Source organism: Cyanistes caeruleus, chromosome 5 (genome assembly GCF_971803275.1).
Source record: "Cyanistes caeruleus chromosome 5, bCyaCae1.hap1.1, whole genome shotgun sequence".
NCBI lineage: Eukaryota > Metazoa > Chordata > Aves > Passeriformes > Paridae > Cyanistes > Cyanistes caeruleus.
Genome location: NC_141705.1, coordinates 3,160,814 through 3,179,595, shown reverse-complemented (window position 1 = coordinate 3,179,595; position 18,782 = coordinate 3,160,814). Strand labels below are relative to the sequence as shown.

The 18,782-nt window shown below is 46.8% G+C and overlaps 1 protein-coding gene and 1 long non-coding RNA gene across 3 annotated transcripts in view; one reads left to right on the top strand and one right to left on the bottom strand.

Annotated features, from left to right (window-relative positions):
* Nucleotides 1-18,782, top strand: part of PTPRA (protein tyrosine phosphatase receptor type A) — a 113,718-nt gene that overhangs the window by 45,569 nt on the left and 49,367 nt on the right. For both annotated transcript variants that reach the window (XM_086889718.1, XM_086889719.1), the window contains exon 3: nt 11,187-11,258. In XM_086889718.1, coding sequence (XP_086745844.1) covers nt 11,247-11,258 — 12 coding nt within the window. In that variant the 5' untranslated portion in view covers nt 11,187-11,246. The remainder of the gene's footprint in view (nt 1-11,186; nt 11,259-18,782) is intronic.
* LOC111929117 (uncharacterized) lies at nt 14,279-17,288 on the bottom strand. Its single transcript, XR_002864531.2, has 3 exons — nt 17,121-17,288; nt 16,802-16,973; nt 14,279-16,720 (listed from the first exon to the last, which is right to left on the bottom strand). It is a non-coding gene; the product is annotated as an uncharacterized LOC111929117 (long non-coding RNA).

Genomic DNA, 18,782 nt, shown 5'->3' with positions numbered 1-18,782 from the left:
TCATTGGTGAAACAAAAGTGAAACCCTCAAAGGGACCCAAGACCTGTGGTCGCCTGAGGAGCCTGCAGGAGATCACCGTGGTGGATTAAAGGGAAGCTCCACAGCTGCACACAACACCTGCCACCAGAGCTCAGTCACAGCTTCTCCATCCATCAGGAGGTCTCATCTGTAACTCCTGGCTCCACTTTCCATCTCCAGCCTGTCCAAAGGTTACAGAATTCCCGTGGTAGAACTCCCCCCTGCGGAGTTGGAAGGATGAGTGTGATGAGTCCTGCAGGTTTGGTCCTGCTGTCCACTGATCCCCCCAAGAGAAACATCAAAACCTGTGGCAGGAAAAAAATCAAGTCCTGGATCTTTTGCTGGTTTTGGGAATCTGGGTGGAGTAAACCAGGAGGTGGCTCCTGCAGGGCTGCATCTGCAGAACTTTGCCCTGTAACAGCTTGTAACAGCACCCTTAATGCTTCCAGACCTGATGCACATGAGAGTTTGTGCCACAATTCTCCTGATCCTTATGTCTGCCGAGTCCCCACAGGCTTCAGTGGTGTTTGTGGGGCAGGGGGATTGTCTAAACTCTGAATTTCATCCAGCCTAAAAGCTACAGCAGAGCCAACGTTATTGTTTGGTGCAAAGTGCTGAGCAATCCACAGCAGAGAGCAGCCTGGTTCTGCAGCGTGTCCAGAGTTACCACAGGGACACCCCTGTTGTGGGTGGGGGCTGTTTAGGTTTAGATTGTCAGCTTTAGGTTGGTTGTTAGGGAAAAGTTCTTCACAGAAGAGGTTGTCCAGCCCTGGCAGAGCTGCCCAGGGCCATGGTGGAGTCCCCATCCCTGGAGGGATTTAAAAGCCGTGGGGATGTGGCACTTGAGGACATGTGTGGCCTTGCAGTGCTGGGGGAATGGTTGAATTTTATGTTCTTAGAGGCCTTTTCCAACCTAAATAATTCTGATTTTATAAAATTGAGTGGATTCGTTCACAAACTTTACTTTGGCAGCGAATTTAGAGCCTGATGGTCAGACCTGGAGATAACGAACACACTGAAGTGGTGCAGTGACAGTGGCAGAAGTGAAACCCATTTTCCTCTGCTCTCTGCTGCTCTGGCTTTTTTTTTTTTTTCTGCTTTTTTTTTCCCTTCCTCTCATGTTTAGCTTTGTTAAAAGCCTTACTTTGCACTATCATCATCTGCTGAGGGTTTGTTTGAGGTTCAGCTGGAGCAGGCTGGGGTTGAGGTGCCACGGGGGTGTGTAGGTGTGTAACGGGGTGTCCTGATCAGCACTGATAACAGATCTGGAGATGCAGATACCTGGCCCTCAGGAAGGGGCCACCAAAAAGGGCTCTGAGGAACCCAACAGTCAGAAATGACAGGCAGAAAGGAGCTGCTGCTTTTTTCAGCTGCTGTAACTCTGATCTTGTGTCCTTAAGGAGAGAGGCACAATATCCTGGCTACAGCAATGTTGTATTTATATCCACAGCTCAGAAATGCATCCGTGGGAGGAATGGAGAATATCCTGTTGCTGTCCAGTGCTATAACTTGGTGGAGCTTGATCCTTGGGTTGCTTCCTGAATGGTCACTCCCTGTCCCTGTCCCTGTCCCATCTCTGTCCCAACTCCTTCACACACAGAAATCCCAGCCAAAACCATCTCTTGACTCCTGCATCATGTGGATCTGCCTAAAAACCAGACTCTGCTTGCCTTCAAGTGGATAAATCTCTGCCTGGGGCTCGGCAGGCTGTGGGCTGGGATCTGGTGGAATGAGGAGCAGGAAAACCCGAGTGAAACCTCTCCCAGCAGGAACAAGGATGTTTCCATCACGGTGATTTGCACTGGTGGGCAGAGCAGGGAGTGGCAGTAGAGGTGGGATGTGGGTTGGTCAGACATGGAAGTTGTTGAATTTGACATTTGGCAAGTAAAAAGCATGTTGGGATATGGGATTTATTTCCCAAAATTTTTAGGGAAGCACAAATCAGAATCCTAGAATGGTTTGGGTTGGAAGGACCTTGAAGGCCATCTCATTCCAACCCCCTGCCATGGGCAGGGACACCTTCCACTCTCCCAGGTTTCTCCAAGTCTCATCCAACCAGACCTTGGACACTTGCAGGGATCCAGGGGCAGCCACAGCTTCTCTGGGCACTCCCAAAATGTACAGCTACAGCACAGCCTCTTGCAAGCTCTTGGTGTGTGTCCCACCTGCTCTGTTCATGGGGAGGGTCAGAATAAGACACCTTCCCAAATATGAAACCAGCCCTGGGCCATCAGCAGAAGTTGCCCTTGAAGTGTTTTGTGAGGTTCTGCCCCACCTCTGCCCCGTGGCCACTCCTGTCCCCAGTGCACTGCTCAAAACCTCGTGTCCCTCGTGTCCATCCCCTTTCCCAGCTGCTCCCAGCAAACCTGGGCTGTGCAGAGGACAACTCATGCAGGTGGGTTTTTTTTCCCCCCTTCATAAGTTTGTTTATTCATTAAGGAAGTCAAAAGAGGAAGAGGAATAGAAAGGTTGCGAATATTTTGCTTAGAGATGAGACCTCAGTGACTGAGCTAGACGTTGCCCTGTGTGGGATATGTTGGGCAGCTCCCCAGTGTCCCCAGTGAGAGCTCAGGAAGACCAAGGTGCTCTCCCAAGGTGTGCTCAGGTAAGGTCACAGCTTGTTTGTGTATCTGCTTACATCCATATGGCCCAGAGTTCCTGTGGAAACAGGCTGGGAGAGCTGGGGTTGTTCAGCCCCGAGAAGTGAAGGCTCAGGGGAGATCTTCCAGCACCTTCCAGGGCCTAAAGGGGCTCCAGGAGAGCTGGAGAGGGACTTTGGGCAAGGGCCTGGAGTGACAGGACAAGGGGAATGATCTTTACACTGACAGAGAGTAGGTTTAGACTGGACACTGGGGAAAAGTACTTTACTCTGAGGGTACTGAGGCCCTGGCACAGGCTGCCCAGAGAAGCTGTGGCTGCCCCATCCCTGGAAGTGTCCAAGGCCAGGCTGGGCAGGACTTGGAGCAACTTGGAACAGGATGATCTTTAAGGTCCCTTCCAACCCAAGCCATTCCATGATTTTGTAGGCCAGTGTTTGACTGTCAGTGAATGCCTCTCATGTACAATTGTGCATCGACTGGCTTCCCAGAATGTAGCTCTTAGAGCCACCTCTGCATCCCGGGATTTCTTTTCTTCCCAGCTGTATCACATTAATCTATAAAGGATGCCTCTTTTCAAACAGCTTTGCCCTGTCTCTTTGCTCATTCCAATCTAAAAACCAGCAAGGTCTCAACTTTACAGGCACCAGGAGATGTGGAGTGCTCCTGCTCCAGGATCCCATCCACGGGAGCAGGCCACTGTAGCTCGGAAAACGCCAGGGAATGGTTTCTCCGTACACAGAGAGGGCGAGGAAAGGAAAGCAGAGAGGTTTGCCAAGGGAAATGGTCCTGTTACACACAGAGTGTTTTCTTTGGGTGTTTGTTTCCCACCCCTCGCCCGGGATGCGGAGCTGCCTTTGGGAGCCTGAGCCCGCCGGGTTTATCTCGGGGTGTGCCCTCGCTGCAAGCTCTTATCAGGTGTGTCCTGGTGAGCAAAAGCATTCAAACAAAAGCCTTTCACCTCCATTTGTGCACAGTTCCTGCGCTTGGCCAGGGGCTGGTGCACGATTAATGAGTCTGCAAGAGAACTGATGGGGGTTTTTTGTCTTTAATACATTTTTTGGGGATGGGAATCCTAGAGTGGATTGGTACACAATGCATCAGGTTATAAACACCAGTGAGGCTATATGGAATGGTCAGGACCAAAATTAATTAGATTAGAATTACAGAATATTAAAATTATAGAATCACCAAGATTGGAAAGACTTGGAAAAGACTTCTAAGATCAGCTCTGGAAGGAGTTGTGATGGTTTAGAAGCGTAGGAAACCTTTTCCTCCTGAAAACCTCTAGCTTGTTGAGCTGTCAGGAGAGAGCAGGATGCTTTCCTTGCTCTCAGCTGCTCCTTTAGCTCTGACAGGCTGTTTGCTGGGATGAAAGGAGAGACATCAACAGGCAAAACTGTGAGAGCTGCCTGCGTTTGTTGCTGTCACACCTGCGTGGTGGCACTGCCAGCACGGCAAACAGGCAGGTAGAGTAAATAATGCTGGATTTTTAATTTTTTTTTCCTAGTTCGTTTCTGCAAGAAAAGAGATAACAACTGGATGCTGTCCCATTTTCAGCCTAGGAATTGTTTGCCAGACTTGAATTACAGGAATTGCTGTGGTGAGGCAGAGCAGCTCCATTAACTGGGAGCTGGCAGGGGCTGGGGGAGGCTTCGCACGCCGGGGCCCCGCGTTGTGCTCCCGTCAGGAACGATTAAAGGAGCTGTTTGTGATGGAAACAAAACCAAATTGGGCTGATGCTTTAAGGGGAAATAAAACAGGGAAGAATAACTTTATTGAGCTTGTTTATTAAATCTTGCTGTGTTCCCTTCTGAGCAGCACAAACTGTTGGAGCTGCTGGTGCAGCCAGCTCGTGTTTTTTCTTTCCCTTTTTTGAGATGATTTGGTGTGGAGAGGCTTTGGACAAAACCTTTTCATATCCCTTTGGCTTAGTCACAATCCTGAACTGATCTGCTGGTGACAGACTAAAGCTAATTATCACCAAAGAGTGCAGAGAAGAGGTTTTAAAGCTGTTGTTTTGGTAAGATGCTGGGTGTTGAGAGAGGCTTGGGAATTACTGGGTGTTAAGATGCTGATGTTGGCTCATGCCAGTATCCATATTCCATCACAGGGAGAGAGAGATTAGTTTGCTTTCACTGCTAAACTACTTAGAGAAGGTTCTGCTTCAAGATGGGGGGTGGAAAGCCACCATCCAGCCACTCACACTCAAGGGGAACAGCAGAAGAGCAGAAGGAAGCTGGCTGCAGATTTTTTCCCTTTGTATCTCACTAATTCCTTTGGCTCTGCAGCTGAAACTGCTCCTGCTGGTTGTGGAGCATCTCCCAGTTCCCATGTGCCCCTGCCCTTTTAAGTGTTTCATCCTTCCACCTTCATTGAAGACATTCAGTTCCACCCCCTGCCATGGGCAGGGACACCTTCCACTATCCCAGGCTGCTCCAAACCCTGTCCAGCCTGGTCTTGGACACTTCCAGGGATCCAGGGGCAGCCACAGCTTCTCTGGCCAACTTGTTGCAGGTTGGCTCTGGGCTGGTTTGGTGTTTCACAGCCTCCTGCTCTGAGCAGTGATGATTTTCTGGTGCCGTACAGAGCGTATTGTGTTTGCTCTCACCTGTGGCGCAGTGAGTGTTACCAGATGGTTTGCTCAAAGTTGATTTTTTTTTTAACACTTGTAGTAGTAGTAGTAGTAGCTCAGTGCTTGCTGCTCTTCTCCTGTATGTTTTTTAGCCAGGCAAAGTGCCAGCATGTCTGTTGGAGGAAAATACTCCTGGCTGGATCCTGGAGAATAAACCCAGCTCAAATTCCCTCTGAAGGGAGAGAACTCAAGTCACACAGGGAGGATTTTTCATCATAATGGTCCCATTTGGTAAATTCCAGTTTTGGAAGGAAACCTGGGTGACTTTGGGAGCATCCCCTGGTATCCATAAAGAGGAGGGAGAGGTGGTGCCACACCAACCCCTGGAGCTGGAGCTGAGCATCACCAACCCCAGCAGAGCTGTTCTCCGGACAGGGACACCAACCACAGCCCTGCAGGCTGCAGGAGACCTTTGGGATAGCTAAAGAAATCCATGTCTTGGTAAAAACCCCTGAAGGTCTTAATAAAAATCCCTTGATAGTTACCTACCCCAGGCAGACCTACCTGTGTATGGTGCTTTAATGATTTAACCGAGTCTCTGCTGTGATTCTTGGGGTGTCCTGTGCAGGGCTCAGAGTTGGACTCTGTGATACTTTTGGGTCCCCCCCCCAGCTCTGGATATTCTACAATTCCAGAAGGAGAAGCAGTCACTTTGCAGTTTATTTGCTTGCTCATTCAATTGGAAAGATTTAGAGTTGTATTTTTTTTATTTTAGGATGGGGATCATCAGATTACTTTTGTGATACCTCCCTGATCCCAGCAACCATTCCTACCTCTGTTGCAATTCAGGTGGAATTGGAAGAGGTACAGTGGAGTGGCTCTGGTTTTTGTGGGGATGACTTGTTTATTCACATAAATTTGATAAAGCAAAGTGCCAGGGCTTTGGGTCTCCTGCTCTTTGTTTTACACACAGCTCAGGGGGTATTTTCCTAGCAGCCTCTCCCAGCAGCCACCTATAACTCGACCTGTTTTGTGCATCAGGGGGAGTTTAGGATGTGATATTTAGGACCCAGAGAACAGAAACCAGCATTCCAGAGGAAGCAGATCACACCAGCTCTCCTCACCCCTTCTCTTCAGTTATTCAGGTTTGTTTTGGGTCGCTGTGGGGCTTTGCCTGCCCCAGTGGGATCCCCGAGGAGCTCCAGCCTTTTTGGAGGCAGCAGCTCCCTCGCAGCGCTGTCCCAGAGGACTGTGGCAGATTGCAAACACTCTCAGCACAATCATACCAGCCCAATTAGCATAATGATGCTGCCTAATTTATGCACAAATTGCCCTAATTTATGTGTGTCTATACATATGATTAAACCAAGCACAGGTGGAGCAGGGTTTGGTCTCACCCAGCCAATGAAACACAAAGCTGCATCCATCCCAAAATGTGTGAAAGGTCCAAAATTCTTCCTTTCTATTACTAAAATAGGGAGCTTTGTGTTGTTTTGCTCTGGCAGCATGAATGGGGTACAGGGCAGGGCTAAACTCGTGGCAGGAGGTAAGAGAATAAAGGATTTCTGGGCTGAGATTTGCATGGATTAAAGGCAGCTTTAATTTGCCTTCATACACTTGGGTTTCAGGTGGATTAGCAGCCAGTGGGATTTGGGGCTGTCTAGCCAACTAATACCTGCCATCCTTTTATTTTAATAATTTTAATGAGGGATGGAGGGCTCCTGGAACTGTGGGCCACCTTTGCCAACCCTTGATCTTGAGCATTTTCGTGTGTAATATTTTTATACCATTAATATTCCCTATTAACAAAACTGCTGTCATAATCTGAATTCCCAGAGCACTTTTTCATCAGTGTTCTTCCAGAAATACCCTCTCAGATTGCAGCCTTGTACTCCTCATTTTAATAAAAGAAATAGGTGGATTTTTCCCATAGAATCACTGGTTTGGGTTAGAAGGGACCTTAAAGATCATCTTTCTCCAACTTAATCTCACATGGTCTCCCTCATCTGTGAAATTCTGTGATTTTCCTGCACTTAGCACCATCCAAAGCTGAGTTTGGAATCTGTCAGCCTTGTGAATGAAGGAATAAATTGACCATGAAAATATTGACAGCACATTTGCTCATGCCAACTTCCTGACTCGGTCCCATAAAATTTATTGCTCTGTTTAAATGCACCGAACTAACCATTACTCCCATCCTAAATCCAAAACACTGTACCAGCTACTGGGGAGAAAATTAACTCTTTCCCAAGAATTAACTCTCTCCCAACCAAAAGCAGGACGAGCTGGTCACAGCACCAAGCCTGTCTGAGTTTGAGAAGTTTTTGGACAACACTCTCCAGCACAGTCCAGGATCCTTGGGCTGTTCTGCACAGTGGTAGGAGTTGGACTCAATGATTCTGATGGGTCCTTCCTGCTCAGGATATTCCATGATTTTAACCATCCTGGAAGACACTTGATGCTGAGTCCAATAACTGTAATTAATTAATTCAGTAACTGGAATCTCTTTCTGAAGCAACTTTGTGTAACAGCATTGTCAGAAATACCTGGATCAGGTCAGTGTTGGATTTCCTAATGCTGCCAAGCTTAGAAAACTGAATTTTCATGGTAGAGAATGGAAGTTCCTTCCTATATCCAGCATGTCATCCTTACATGTGTAAGGATGTGTGCTGTAGCAGCAGGTTAAATTGCTTTCATCCAAATAGATACAAATGGTGTACAAACAATAAATGTGAATTATTATGGTATTCCTGAGGTCAGTGGGTTGCAGGGATGGTTTTCCACACTCAGCTGATGGCACCAGATCCTGCAGATGCAGCTTTTTGGGAGGATTATCTGGGAAGAGGATTACACTGCTGGCACATTGGGGCACAGTGGGGTTGGGAAAGGGCAGAGGAGTGGGAAGGATTGTGTGGGGCTGCAGGAGCCGCTCTCAGCTCCGTGCCACGCTTGCTCCTTGGCAGTCTCGCTTCCTCTCTGCACAGAAACCGATTGCTGAGGCCAGGGAGTGATTTCTAAGAACGGGTGTGGATGTGTAGAACATGAGATGCTTCTGCTCTGACATACTGAGTGCTCTGTACCTGTCACAAGGAATGAGGGCTGGGAGTGGCTGCATCCCAAATTCCCCTCTGCTCCTGCTGCTGAGCCGTTCTCGCAGCCATCTGAAGGCACAGCCAGCTCTACACCCCATTCACACACCTGCCCTTGACATTTATGAGCTCTCTGGTGCCCCTTCTCCCTTTGCACTTGCTGGTTTTCGTTACCTCTCGCTGTATACTCCTCTTTCAGGAGGTGATGTCCTTGTTTTGTCAGGAGCTGCGAGCGTGCGCTGCGCGAGCCTCGCTCCGAGCTTTGGAAAAACTGGGCTTCATCACCAATTCCCTTTGAACTCTCACATGGGGGTGGCAGCAGGGGAGCTGGAGAAGAGGAGGCTTTGGGGAGACCTTCCAGCACCTAGAGAGGTTCAGACAGAGCTGGAGAGGGACCCTGGACAAGAGCATGGAGTGATGGGATGTGGGGGGAATGAGTGTAAGCTGTAGGAGAATAGATTTAGATGGGATATTAGGAAGAAATTCTTGGGCTGTAGCACAGGTTACCAGTTGTCATCTAATATAAGTTAATGTTATACAGATCAATCCTGGAAAATTTTTATAAAGTTGATCTTCCGTTTTCATTTTTGGAGAAGAGTTCTTAAAACTCTATCTCTAGTAACTAATAAAAAAAAACTAAAAAAGAAACAAAACTAAAACTAATTAAATTACCTTAAATATTTCCAAAATAAATTTAAAAAATTAAAATTAACCCTATAATTATCTGAATATCACTACTTACTATATTATTTCTTAAACATAAAACCAAAACAATATCATAATTTAAACATTAATTATATTAAAATATAAAATGAAAGGGCAACTCCTCATAATAACTAGCCAACAGGTTCCATGCAATTGTTGAGGTTATGTTTCCATTTACATTTGGTTACCTCTCTGGTTACCCAGAGAGATTGTGCACTTCCCATCCCTGGAAATGTCCAAGGCCAGGTTGGACAGGTTTGGAGCAACCTGGGGTTGTCCATGGCAGGGACACTGAGCTTGATCATCTCCAGAGGTCCCTTCCATAATCCTGTGATTTTCCTGCACTTGGCACCATCCAAAGCTGAGTTTGGAATCTGTCAGCCTTGTGAATGAAGGAATAAATTGACCATGAAAATATTGACAGCACATTTGCTCATGCCAGCTTCCTGACTCTGGTCCCACAAAATGTATGGCTTTGTTTAAATGCAGGGAGCTAACCAAAGGATGGCAGGGAGGAGAGGACAGGCTGAAGGCTGGACTGGATTCTTGTAGCCCTCAGACCCCTCTGATTCCTGGGAAACGCTGGATCGTAAGGAAGAAAACGCAATTTTGTGTTTGTGTGGGAATATCAGCGAGTCTGGCACATCTGGGGTCACTCACTTGGAGCCAGAGACAAGAGAAAGCAGATGCCTCAGCTCTTCTCCAGTTCCCTCAAAGAAGAAGTATCAGGAAAATAACCCAGCTCTCCTCCTCCCTGGCAGATCCAATGTCTTTTAATCTGCTCTGTCTCACAGCTTCTCTTAGAGTGGAAGTTGCTGGTGGTCTGCTCGGGTTCAGACTTCAGAGCAGCCGTGATCTCCAGGTCTCGTTGCTTTGAAGCTCCCAGTTCTATCACACTCGGCTAAATCAGGTTTTTTCTTCTCTGTGGAGGTAGAAAATCAGCCCCGTTCGCCCATCTGATTGCAGTGCTGAGACTTGTCTAATTGAACAAGTGCTCGAGTCAACACTTGAGCAGGATGAAAAACAATGAGGAGATCACCCAGGGATTATGTCTGAGCTCCACAGCTCCTGGCACCGATGGAACAGATGGCTGGGTCGCATCCTGCCCAAGGCTGGGCAGGGAACATGTCAGTAGGAAAAAAAAAAAATTAAAAAAATTGGTTTAAATGTATTAAACTTAAAATCTAGAAGTGCCTCAGGTCTCTAATTCTGTATTTCATAGCTGCAACCCAGAAGATGGGATTAGTTGGGGGTTGGCTCTGCAGCCTCCTGCAAGGAGCCCTGCTGCTGCCTCAGAGCTGATGTGGGTAAATATTATATATAAAAAATATTTTGGGAAGGGGAGCTGAGATGCAGGGAGTGGAGTCATGTAAAAGTGGGGAACAGCCAGGAGCAGTGTGGACATGGCAAGTGAGCTGCGAGCCCCTGTGGTGTGGCTGTGCTGGTGGAGCCAGGAATCCAAACCCAAGAGCTGCTGGGGAGATGGTTTGTGCAAGAGTGTGAGAACATCACAAACATCCCTGCAGGTCTGCAGCCTCCAGCCTGTTCCTTACAGGGTCACACTGGATCCTACAGCCAGAATCTGTATTCAGAGAGGTTTGGGCTTGAGGAAGTTGCTGGTGCTGTCCCACAGGTACACCAGAAATCCTGGTGACCTCCATGTGGCTTTCTGTCCCCTTCCCTTGGGGTGGGAGTAAATGAACACACAAAAAAACTGCTTTTCCCAGTGCTCAAACTACTTCTGTCTGTAAATACACGCTCAGAAATACACCCTCAGAAGAGCCCAAAGTGATTGTGGTGCCCTCACTACAATAGAAATTATCTATTTCCTCTAGCTCTGGACCCTCCTAAGCTTTATTTGCTTTTACCCAAACAGCAGTGCATGTATCAGGCCAAGCTGGGAATATCAGAGTCCCTTCATCTGTAACATCTGCTGCTGCTGCCCTGTAATTCCCTCCTGCCACCTCTTCCCAAAAGTGCTTTTAACCCTGGAAATTCCCAATTTCGCTTTCTGTATTTAAAAGTTATTTTCATGTTTTCGAGTGTGTCTGTGGCTTGAGCAATAATGAAAAACTGCATTTTGCATCTGGTAAAATGAAGTGGAATTGGCAAGCTGGCAGCAGTAAAAACGTTGTTTCACTAAGATGTTGCTGTATTTTAACTCTCTGTCTCTAAAAGGTTTGTTTGTTTGATTGTTTCCAGGGGGCAGCACTGGAAGAACCTTTATGGGCTCCTAATGACATGCAGGTGGACAATTGACCGATGATAATTAAGGTAGGAAGAGGTGCTGTTAATTTGGGCATAAAATAAATGAAATAAAATCGTCTTGGCCAGTGGCCCTGATGGTCATGGCTCTATTTTGGGTTTCAGCACACAGTGATGGCACTATGGCCAAGCAGTAACTTGTGCTAAAGTGTCCCTTTAAACACAGAGGGAAGGGAAATCTTATTTAAGAACTACCTGGGAACGTAACTAAGTGGAAAAAAATCTGACTTCCTCCCCCAAAGGATAATAAGGTCTCTGTTGGTGTGGAGTTGGAAGGGACATGACTCTTATTTGAGAGCATTCAGCACAGGGATTTTTTTGTTCTGCTGAAACCCAGTGGTTGGGTTGGAATTCAGGTTCTAACTTGCCATCTCAAAAAAAAAAAAAAAGAAAAAAACCTCGAACTAAAAATACATTTTATTCGTTTATTTTCATCGTCTTGAGCTTCTGTGGAAAGCTGGTCTATCTCCAAACGTGGCAAGAGAGTGCTCAATTCTTGATTGATGAAACAGAGGAAAATCCCTGATTTACAAGCAGTAAACTGTTGTACAAACTTGGAGAAGCAAACACAAATGTGAGCAGATTTAAATGGATTTATAATTACTTTTCGTGCTGCTTTAATATCTGGGTTCTTTCCTTGCTGGGTTGGTTGTGCCTGGAGGCACCATCAGAAGGGTGAAATGGTCACTGCTGGTCTCTGCCTCCTCTTCCTGAAGCAAAGAGGGTCTTCACCCCTTTAGGAGTCACCACAGAGACTCCCAAATATCTTCTGTAACAGAGGCTTTGCTTCCTCTCACCGTTTGGGTTTTCACTTCTGATTAATGGCTGGTCGGTTTTTGGTGTCGGCAGAGAGTTGTTGGAAGGAGAGGGGGGGAAATTCAAGCTGCAACAAGAGCAAATTCTTTGAACACTGGGTTTACCATTCTCCAGTGTATTCCTACTTTTTGTTTGGCTTGTGATAAGATGCACTGCTGTGGAATTTGCTTGGAGCAGGGATTTGCATGAATTATTGTTTCTTGCAACGCGCGCATCTGTGCGAGCCCTCTCCGCGCGCTCCGCCGTACCCGAGCGCCCCTTTGGAGAAGGATTTGTGTGGCAGGGTGCAGCGGTCAGCAAAAGCCAAGTGCTTGGGGGAAGGAAGGCTGCAGTGATAAAAACAAAGTGCTGAAATAAGGGGAAAACTCCTTCAGGGTTGTGTGACAACGCCGGGATTCGTGTGTTTATCCTGTGCGCTGACTTCTCGTCCCAGCGCGATTTTGTAAAAGCAACGTCCTCCTGTTAGGAAAAATTCAGGGCAGTTGTGCTTGGCCTCTTGCAGAGTTTATATTTATATTTATATTTATATTTATATTTATATTTATATTTATATTTATATTTATATTTATATTTATATTTATATTTATATTTATATTTATTTTATATTTTGGAAGTGGAATGGCATCAGTCACAGCTGCTGATTGATACAGTGTGGCCCAAAATTATGTACAAGATGGGAGTAAACAGTCATTGGGGATGGTCTCTTGATTCTGCACTTGGAGCTTTTCATTTGAAGGGTTTCCCCCTTCTCCTAGAAACATCTTTCTGTAAATCACTAATTAAGCAAATGAGCTACAGTGACATCAGTCTGTCTCCAAAAAGAGCTGGTGTTTTGGAGAAACCTTCAAGCTGCAGACTCAAATTATCCAATATTTAAAATTATGGTGTTTCATAGGAATAGAAAGAGCGAGGAAAGAATTACTGGAATTTTGGGCGACTTCAGGTTTCATGTACAAAATCAAGTTTTTTGTTTCATTCTAAATTCTACATTGATGCTAAATCTGGTGTCCTCACTAAACTTGACTAAATCTGATAGCATTAAAAAATTTGCTTCTGATTCTCTTACTTCCTTTTTGTAGAGAGCAGAAAAGTTGAGATGTTCATCTACAATACTTTGTGTAATGTATTTCTTTTCCGAAAAATTGGCTTTGATAAGGAAAACTGGGAGAACTTCTGCCCCCCAGAGCATCAGGGGCAGGTGCTGGGGGTAGAACAGGCGGAGCATCGGTGCTCCCACCATTTGTGAGGTCCTGGGTTGGGAAGAGCAGCGCTGTGTGTTGGAAGCAGCCAGAGCAAGGTGCTCAGTGTGATGGAGAGGTGGTGTTGTGCCAAGCTGTATCTGAGTGTGCAAAGCACTGCCAGAGCTGCTCAGGAGGGCAGAGGCCATCGGGGTGTGGAGAGGACAGTCCCATGACACCACTGCCACGTTTCTGAGAGGAGAACACTAAAACCACAGCTCTTGTTTCAACAAAGCCCATCCAAAGCCTTCCACGAGCTCTGCACCATCCATATCCTCCTCTAGCTGTGCTGGCAGCAGTTTTTGGGAGGTGGGAGCCGCACTGACGTGCCCTGTGGATTTGCAGAAGAGCTCGACACGTGCGGTTTCCTCCACCGGTTCCAGCAGCGCCCGTCACCGAGCTGTTGTTTTCGGTGCTACCCACAATAACTGAAATGTCTTTCCTGCAAGATAAGTGAGTAATTGTGGTTGGCTCCTTCCTCTGGTGTTTGTTCTCGCAGTAACTTGAAGCTTCATTTATCACCGGGGTGCTGCTGCTGCTCCCTTCCAGGGGTACCCGCCAGCACCGGCTGGTCACAGTGCCACAGCCTCTCCCTCAAGGATTGCTCCTCAGAAAAGTGCCACAGCTTCATCTTCTCCCCAAGCACGTGCAGTTGTGACCAAACTTCATGAGATGGAGTTCAGGAGGTGGTGGGTCAGGACTCATCCCAGCCCTGCACTTCTTCATCCTGGTGGATTCTGCTTTGACTGGCCAAGGCATAAAGTGATTTTTCCCCGACTCAGATTTGCAGTGTCAGTCAAAGCCACCACCAACTGCAGTGCTTCTGAAGCCTTTAAAGCTTGCTCTCCCATTTTGGGATGTGCAGGCTGATCCTTGGAGTATGTTTTGGAGACACAGAGTTTGCCCAGAGACCAGAAATCCCAAGTGAGTGGTGCTCCTAAATCCCACTGGCACTTCTCCCCACCTCTTTCCTGTGAAGCTTCAAACTTCTGCATGAAATTTGATACCACTGAGGTGAGCTGACCTGGCCTGCTGCATCCTAAAAAATACCCTGGGATTTGCAGGGACTCTGTACAGAGTGCAAACCATCATTCCCAGCACACACCTCCAGCGCTGGGCGGTTGGAGCTGAGCGTGGAATGGGGACAGGAAGGAGAAAACTCCTTGCAGAAACCACACCAGGCAGCGTGTCAGGACCTGCAGCCCCTACCTGGAGCTGCTGGTATAAATAAACACATCCACCCTCCACCTTATATCTGACAACTGCCTCCCTAAGGAGTAATTATTTTTTTTTTTTTCCCCAGTAGCTTGTTCTGTAAGCAGGTTTCCTCTTGCAGGTGATTAGGAAAACCTCATTTTTATGTTAATTAGGCATAACTATCAGTGCACAGACATCAACTGCTCTCACATCCTTCTGAGACATGAGATATTTATTGAAATTCAGTCCTGAAAACAGCAACTGATGTACCTGTTGCCTAAACAGATAGGAAACTGCACCAAAGGGGTGGTTGCCTCAAAAATACGTTGCCAGGTTGTAGCAACCACAGGTTCAGCTTTCAGGAGGGTTGCAGCTGCAGTCAGTGTAGGCTTTTAGTGGTGTTTGCTTGCTAGGTTTAAGGGCTTCCTCAACCACTTGTCTCCACTGAGATCAAGCCGTGCTAATTTAGTTAATTGCAGCTAAGCACAGCTTCTGCTGGCTCTGGTGGGCCTGCACCTATAGGAGCAAATCTTTTTCATGTTGGTGTCTCCAAACACATCCCTGCTTCAATTGTAGTTGGTCCAGTGGGAGGGTTGAGTTGATCCATGTTTTCAGTAAAACAAGATCCTTCATTTTGGGCAGATCTGCTGCCCCATCCCTGGAACTGCTCAAGGTTGGATGGGGTTTGGAGCAACCTGGTTTAGTGGAAAGTGTCTCTGCCCATGGCAGCAGTGTGGAACTAAATTGTCTTTAAGATCCAACAGAAAAGAAGAGGTAATTCAATCAGATGTGCTTTGGGTTTGAGGTAAAACACAAGTGCAGCTGCTTTGGTGACATTTTTTCACACAGAGGACACTGGAGGTGGAGGGGGCAGAGGAGAACATCTGCTCCCAGCTGATACAAACCAAAATCCACAAAATCCTGGAACTGCACCCAATTGGAACAATTGGAATTGCACTGTCTTGCCCCAAGACCACGTGCTATACACCACATCCAGGTTTCAGGAACACGTTTGCCCAGCCAGACACAGGTCAGCAATGGGATTAGCCAGGTCAGTGCTTGCTAACACCATTAACTTCTCCTATCTCCTTTTCCAGAACTCAGTTCTCGTGACGTTTTTTTAGGCATTTTGTAATCCAAATCCTTGAGGTTCCTTGCTGAAAGCTAAAACAAATATATCCATCTTATCAGGCCTTTCCAAGAGCAAAGCATGGAAATCCCCTCTCAGGCTGGCACCGTCACCGGTGTTTTCCTCTCCCTGCACCAGCGACTTTTCCTTTAATACTGCTATACAAATCTTCCTTGGATTATGCACTGATTAAGAAGAAAGAATGGAAAATTACACAGGAATTTGGCAAGGGACACGTGGACCCCTCACAGCTCCAGCTGGTGGTTGGATGGATTTGTGATGCATTGGACAATCTCCTTGTGGTGCAGAACCTCCGGTGCTCGGTCAGGGACCTGTTCCCCTTTTCACACAGAGTCATTCTGAGGGCAGGCAGATATTTAGGTTGGGGATTTTTGTATGTGGATGTCCACAGGGAGATAAGGCAGACTGGAAAAAGTAATTATTTTGTGTATTTCCAAGGGCTGTGGTGGCCTAAGGTGTGTGCATTTCATGGGAAGTGATACCTGGCAGCAGGTAAACGGCTGCAGGCGGGGAGAAGCCAGACAAGCTCCTGATGCGTAAATCCTCCAGTTCTGACACAAAATGTGATATTTGTCATACAAACTCCACCAGTTGCTCTGAGCTTCATCAAAATATAACAGCACTTGGGGTGAGAGAGGGCACAGTTGGTACCTGTGGAGCCAAGGGATGAGCTCGCTGGGGAAGGAGGTAAATTATTGCTTGGGGAATCTGGAGGGAGATCCAAAAAGGAGGAAAGCTTTAGAGAGAAACTGGATTATGGCTGACCATTGCTGAGGGATTTTAACTCCCAAACTTGATTTTTAATGCATTTTATAGGTGCCCATCCATATGCAAGATATTTTCCCTTCCTCTCCTGTCCTCTCTTACCCAGCTGTTTCTGCCCAGCGTGTAAGTTGGGTGGTGTACCAGGTAAAATGTACAATATTTGGGAAAGGAAACACTGTAATCCATAGTTTTGCTGCTGCAGAGAGCATTTGTGAGATGGGGGCTGTGTCTGAGCTGCTTGGCCAGGTTCTGCTTCAATTTGATGTGGTTTGTGTGCCTTGGTGAGCAATTCTCTCTTTGCAGAGCTGGAGGGAGGGGAGAAGCTCTTTAAAGTGAAACATTTCAAATACAGATGGAGTTTATACTACAATAAAGCTGTGTTTTACCTCTTTATGGCTTCTTTTCCTCCGTGGAAGGTGCCCAGCTTGGCTGCACCTCACTCAGCAGGTTCTTGGCAACCTCAGGTCTTACCTTGGGCTGAGCTTTGAGGAAGTACAAGGTCAAACTGCTGTCGCTCTAGAGGAAGTCTGCTGGTTTAAAATTCAGCTAGACCTGGTCCTTAATTTTAAAAATAAAATAAAATAAAATAATGAAAAATGAAAAAGCAAACCAAAAATATTAGTATGGGCTGCTTCCAGCCTTGTACAAGGGGGTGGAGAAGTTAGAGAATCACAGAACCATAAAATATTTTGGGCTGAAAGAGACCTTAAAGACCATTTAATCCAACCCCCTGCCATGTGCAGGGACACCTTCCACCAGACCAGCTTGCAAAATCAACAACATCATGTGAACAAGGCCATGATTTTGCAAAAAACTCTGCATTTGAGACAAACTAGTTTTGAGGAGGAAATGTTGTTGTTTCTCCCCCCAAATGAGTGAATGTCCTGACATCTGAGGTTTTCAGATACAGGTGGACTGAGCAGGGAGGTCCCTGCAGCTGCAGCCCATTTGGCTTTAGTTATTTAAGGTTCCTCCTTGCAGTGAAAACTTGTGGGGAGGTGAGAGCTCTGCAGGAGAGGGAAATGGCACCAGAGATTAAACAGCAGAAAGGTGGTGGAGTAATGGGGAAGCTGAGTTGGGTTTTTTCAGGAGAGAAGTTGGTCAGGGTTCACGTTGTGGTGGTGTTTTAATCAGTGTAAGAAGACTCAGGGGTGTGGAAGCGATGGGAATTCAGCAGGCGCTTGCTGGGATGTTTGGGATGTTCATCCCAAAGATGAGCTCAAAATTGCAGGTGGTGACCAAGAACAGTGTGAGGGGTCTGGAGGGAAGGAGTTAAATCTGAGCCAAAATGAAATGATTTGGAAGAGTTCAGCTCTGCCCTTCAGTGCTCCCCCAAACTGGGACGTGCAGGGAGCCCCTGGAATGCCTGAAACACCTGGGGATCCCCACAAAGGCTGGTGTCACCTGGATTTTTTTCTTCCTGGTCTGTCTTGGAATGAGCACTCAGCAGAGAGGACAAGGGTTCTGCTTGAGCACTGCCAGAGCAGGTGTCCCTTACAGACATCATTTACTGCCAGAAAAACCAGCCTGAAACTCCAGCTGTGGTGGATCAGCACCTCCAGCCACGCTGCTGCCAGCTCACCACATCTTCAAAGGCTGCTGGGGAAGGAAGGAAGAGCCCTGGTCCTGCATCTCCCTGAAGAAAACCTCAACACCCCCATTGTGGTGCTGCTCCACCTCCTCCCAGAGCTACCAGAGGCTGAGTTTGGCTGTCCCGGGGCTCAGGCACGCCTTGGGCAGGATGGGGATTTGTTTGCTCAAATGACAGGTCACACAAAATGAATTTTCTGCTCCTCAGCTGCTGCTGTGCTCCACCCAGCTCAGGTGCCATGAGCAGCATTGAAACCACCCCCAAATATTTCACCAGGGATGCTCACAGGTGTCCACAGCACAAAAACAAAATGGGAAGCCCAGTATGGCACTGGTTTTGAGGCATGGAGGATTATTCCCAGCTACTGTTTTGCTTCGGGGGTGAATCTGTTAAAAGCCCTTTTCCCAAGCAGCCAGAGGCTTGATCAAAGCCTATTTAATATCTATTTCTTTATTTTTATGTGCTTTGAATCCTGAAATGTACCATTTGGGAAGATGTTTTAGTGAGATGTTGGCTGGCAACCCAGCTCTGCATTAACTGCTTTAAAACATCTACTCCCCACTTCAATTTTATTTGCCCTTAAATAATAATAAAAAAAAGATAATATCTGCTAGACACTGTTTTTTTTCCATCCCTCAGGCAGGTGTTCAGGAGTTTCCATTGTTTTTAAAGTGGCTGTTTCTGGGCTTTTGGAAGGGCTGTCAGTTTGCTGAAGTCCATGATGAATCTGTAAGAGGTTGGAAATTGGAAATGCTGGTTAAGTGATGGGATGCAGA